The sequence below is a fragment of the Nelumbo nucifera genome, chromosome 4 (genome assembly GCF_055504915.1).
Source record: "Nelumbo nucifera cultivar China Antique chromosome 4, China Antique-T2T, whole genome shotgun sequence".
Taxonomy (NCBI): Eukaryota; Viridiplantae; Streptophyta; class Magnoliopsida; order Proteales; family Nelumbonaceae; genus Nelumbo; species Nelumbo nucifera.
The window spans coordinates 7427314-7432032 of record NC_142652.1 but is presented as its reverse complement, the minus strand read 5'-3'; the positions used below and the strand labels follow the sequence as shown (position 1 = coordinate 7432032).

Sequence of the window (4719 nt, the reverse complement as noted above, 5' to 3'; positions counted from 1 at the left end):
CCAAGAACCGGTCACTTGACCGGTTCTGTTTTCCTCCAAAATCGCTTTTTCCTCCAAAACTGTTGATTTTAGTCAGCAAACCGTTGAACTGGCCGGTTAACCATTCGAACCGGTAACCGGACCCTTGATCGGTTCGGTCACTGGTTCATTTTTAAAAACCATGGTTGTACCTATGGACCTCATTAATTTTAACCGGTGGTCCTTGTTAAAAATAGTAGGTGTTTGGCATTGATGTTGTTGCTTCGAAGATGTTTTATGAGAAAACGGTGTTGTATGCATAAGGGCCTGCCATGTAGGCTGTTTTTTGGGAAAACAGCATTGGTTTTGTTTGGTACCGGTGTTGTATAACCATTTTCAGCATTGATCTATATTATCCAACGCCCAAGATGATGCCACGTCATTACATCGTTGGCAGCAACAGATTATTTATTTATTTATTATAAAACATTGAATTTGGCATTTCTTCAGACCACACTTTTCCGATTTTAAGGCATGGTTTAGAGCAACGTTTTTTTTTTTTTGAAAAAATGATGTCAAATAAGAGTTCATTTTCTAAAGCACCTCCTTTTTTTTTCTAACATGATACCAATGTAGCGTCGTTTTCTCGAAAAATGATTAAATGCCGCCATAATAAATTAATCAATGTCACATCTTCAGGGTATAAATATTAAATAAAATATTATATATTTAATATATTATATAAGCATAAGTATTAAATCTTAAATAAAACAATAAATGTTTTGGACCCATTTTTCTTCATAAAGTGGGGTATTAATTATGAACAAAATTGATTAAAATCTTAAATCAAATTGTAACCTATTAAAAATCCTTTTATAAAAAATCAAATAAAAACCTAATATTAAATTATAATATAGATAATGGGTGCCAAATAAAAACAGGTCATTTTTTCAAAAGCAAAAGTTCAAATTAGTAACCCCGGACATAGTACAGGGTCATTATCTATTATTTTTAATCTAGGGAAAATGTATGACGTGGAAAAGACATGGTATGGGAAGTGTTTTGACCAATCAAAACCCACTCATGAATTTTGATAAATAACCCTTGATGACTACTATGTTTATGATTCCAATTGATTGGTTAGAAGTTTTTCAGATATCATATCTTTTTCATATCAGTCCAACCCATTAATATATTAGTTTGATTTTTGGTTTAATTTGGTTGAAACTTTTAGTCAAATCAAACCAAAACCGAAAACCAAAAAGTGTGAAAAAATTGAAATCGAATTGAACGGAACTATTTCAGTTTGCTTCATTTGGTTTGAGGTTAAATATCCGGAGTTGAGTACATGCTACTGCCATAAATCTTCCTTCCCCTGTATTTGTATTTTACCTAGCGACTCAAGTATGCAACTTTTATTTTTTTAAGGCTGTGTTTGGAATCAATGTAAAACCTCATAGGTGTAAAAGTACATCAATGTTATTTTACACCGAATCGTAAAAAGGCTTTGAAAAGCGTAGAGTTTTATATCGCTTTTGTTGATGTAATATTTACATCATAATCGATGTAAAACTTTACTCTTGATGAGATTTTATATCGATTTATAATGTAAAACTCCACTCTATCCAAATGCCAATAAATCTAAACCAGAGTAAAGCTTTATGTTGATCTTGATTTACACTGACAAAACTGAATGTAAATATTTACATTAATCTTAGTTTACATCACTTCCGAACGCAGCCTAAGGGTAACGAGTGGATGAAATGTAGGAAGCACTTGGTGGCCGGTGCTATCGAAGAACAAAATGTTTCACGACATTCCAATATTCGAACAACAGTTAAGGGCAAAAACATTGTTCATCTTCTTCCTCTTGCAATCCATTCAATGGCGCCGCCATTGCAACGCCTCCACCTATCTCCGCCTCTGCCTTCGGCAACGGTGCTAGAGGTGGGTGGCGGTGGTGCTGGTGGTCATTCCTCTGCCCAACGCTGCTGCCTCCACCTCCGTCTCCGGCAATGTTGTCGGAGGTGGGCAAAGACAAAGGCGGCAACGACAGCGTTAGTGGTCATTCCTCTGCCCTACGTCGCCACCTCCATCCACCAGCACCGCTGCCGCCTCTGCCTCCACCCACCTCCGCCACCACCTCCGACAACGTGGCCGAAGACGGAGGCGGAGGTGGCGGCGTTGGGCAGAGGAATGACCACCAGTGCTGCCGTTGTTGCCTCTGCCTCCGCCCACCTCCGGCAATGTTGTTGGAGGTGGAGGTGGCGGAGATAGGTGAAGGCATTGCCGGAGGCAGCGGCGGACAGCAGCACCGGTGAATGGATTGCAAGAGGAAGAAATTTTATTAAATATATTATTTTTATTGATATTATTTTTAAAAAGTGTTTTTGACCTTAACTGATATTATTTTTAAACAGTGTTTTTTACCTTAACTGATATTATTTTTAAAAAGTTAACCCATTTTTAAAATTTTATTAAATATATTATTTTTATTGATATTAAGGGCCAAAAATTGCCCTTAACTGCTATAATCCCTTTTTTTTCTTGTTCTTTCTTATTTTAGATTTATTGACATTTTTCTTTCTTGTAGTCTGTCAAATTCGAATCCAGTTGACTTAAAAAAAAAACGAATTCAGTTGTTAATTATGAATTCGATATTTAGTTGGAATCCAGTTATTCGAATTCGAATAAAGATTCATTGGATTCGATTTCTTTCCGATTACAGGACTGTGGCTACTGCAGTGGCAAACGGCAAACCGTTGCCTCCCACCCAGTCCCATAAGCTGCCCCCACTATCCCACATCCCTCTCTCCTCAAAATAACTAACTTCCAACTAAGCCCACTTCGCCTTCTGTAAGCGACTAAGTACCGTCAAACTCCCTTCTTATATATATTCTGAGATCGAATTTCAAACAACCCCAGATCGTCCAAACCAATCCCAATCCCTTCCTCCTCCCGCTCTGCTGATCTTCATTTCCGAGCTTCTGTTTTTCTCCTCCCTGAGAACCTTTAAATATAGTTTCCCTAAAGCTTACAGTGGCTTCTCTCGCCATGAGGGTTTGTCTTCTTCTCCTGGTCATTCTCTCTTCTCTTCATTACTTCTCTGTGTCTTCTTTCGAGTTTGAGGTGGGTGACACCAAAGGTTGGATTGTTCCCTCCACTAACGACACCAAAATGTACAATGAGTGGGCATCCAAGAACAGGTTTCAGATTGGCGATGCCATCCGTAAGAACATTACATTTCTTTCTACTATACTCAAGCTATTTGCTGCTTCTCTTACTGATGCCTGCCTTGCCTTTTATTTTCTTCTAATTCATTTTCGTTTGTTTCGAGCTCTATGATTCAGGCTTCAAGTACAAGAAAGATTCAGTCATGGCGGTGAGTGATTCAGATTACAAACGGTGTAATTCAACTTATCCCATCTTCTTCTCCAACAACGGGAACACGTTATACAGGTTGGACCATTCAGGGTTGTTTTATTTCATTAGTGGAGCATCGGGACACTGCGAGAGAGGACAAAAGATGATCATCAAGGTGATGTCGCCTGAAGATTCTGAAGGAAGAGATGAACCCAATAGTTCCGACGTTGCAGCTCCAGTAGCCGGGGCATCTACATTAGTCATTCTTCAGCTTGTTCTGTCATTTCTTGGGTTCCATCTCCTTTAGTTTATTTTGTTGGTCGGTCTCATTGTTGTTTAGTTTAGTTCGTTAGGGGTCTCTGCAATATAAAGTTCTTTTTGCCTTTTCATTTCTTATTCCTCATTAATGCAGTGTAGCGTGTAGGGTTTGACAGTAGCAGTTAAAGTCGTTATATGGGTTGTTATATTTCACAGTTGAAGGAGTACAATAATGTATTTTGTTTTCTACTAATTAAGGCTTTGTTTGGTTTGGTTGCACATAAAATGAGGAAAGATGGATGATTCCCTGAAAACTGTCCTCCATTGTTGCACTTCTAATGACTGGGAAATTTACGTAATCTAACTCAAGTTCAGATTTTATTGAGCCTAGCTACAATTATCATTTTCGAACCCCGATTAAACACTTGAGACAGCTCATAGTCAACAATCATCACAAGTCACAACTGTACAAATAGTTGCTTCAAAAACACTCTTAATGTCAAGATGAGTGTCGTCTGGATGTGGATGTTTTTAGCCTTATAAGATGATTTCTTTTTCATTTATACAATCATTGGCTTTTCATATCCAGCACTATGCAAACAAGATATCAGCACTAGCTTTCCATGGTCATTTGGCCTCTTCTCCAAATCAGAATGGTGCTCTATGGATGTGTGGTTAAGACTCCACAAGTAGATCACCTTCTCAATCATTCACATGGCGTTGGAGATGTTGGGCCAATACTATCTGTTTCCCTCTCCCACTTTGTAGCTCTCATTTACTGACTTTGCTGTGGTATTGATACATCAACTACCTGTATAAGAATGGGAAACAGAATGTAGAGCCAGATCCCCACACCAAGAGTCATCTCAAAATGAATGTTTCATTCATTTCCAGGGATGTATGCAATGAATTTCAAGAATTTTCATGATTCAATTCCTTTCCCAAATCCAGATGCCTGATTCATATGATTTTTATATTTTGTTTGAGAGGTGGGTGGTGGGGAGGCCAGAGAGTTAGCCATCAAGAATGGCCCTTCCATGCTTGCTATGTTCTCTCTCCATGATTTTGTTTGTCCATTGCTATAATAGCCATTTCTGAGCAATGCTATATTCGTTGTTCTCAAAGGCCTTATATGTGCTC

General features: G+C 38.3%; 1 protein-coding gene across 1 annotated transcript; it reads left to right on the top strand.

The window, feature by feature from the left end:
- The first annotated feature begins 2688 nt into the window (after window positions 1-2688).
- Window positions 2689-3849, top strand: LOC104591980 (early nodulin-like protein 6). The gene is made up of 2 exons (XM_010251133.3): window positions 2689-3187; window positions 3309-3849. The coding sequence occupies exons 1-2, from the start codon at window positions 3013-3015 to the stop codon at window positions 3626-3628; spliced, it is 495 nt and encodes a 164-aa protein (XP_010249435.3). The 5' UTR covers window positions 2689-3012; the 3' UTR covers window positions 3629-3849.
- The last annotated feature ends 870 nt before the right edge of the window (window positions 3850-4719 follow it).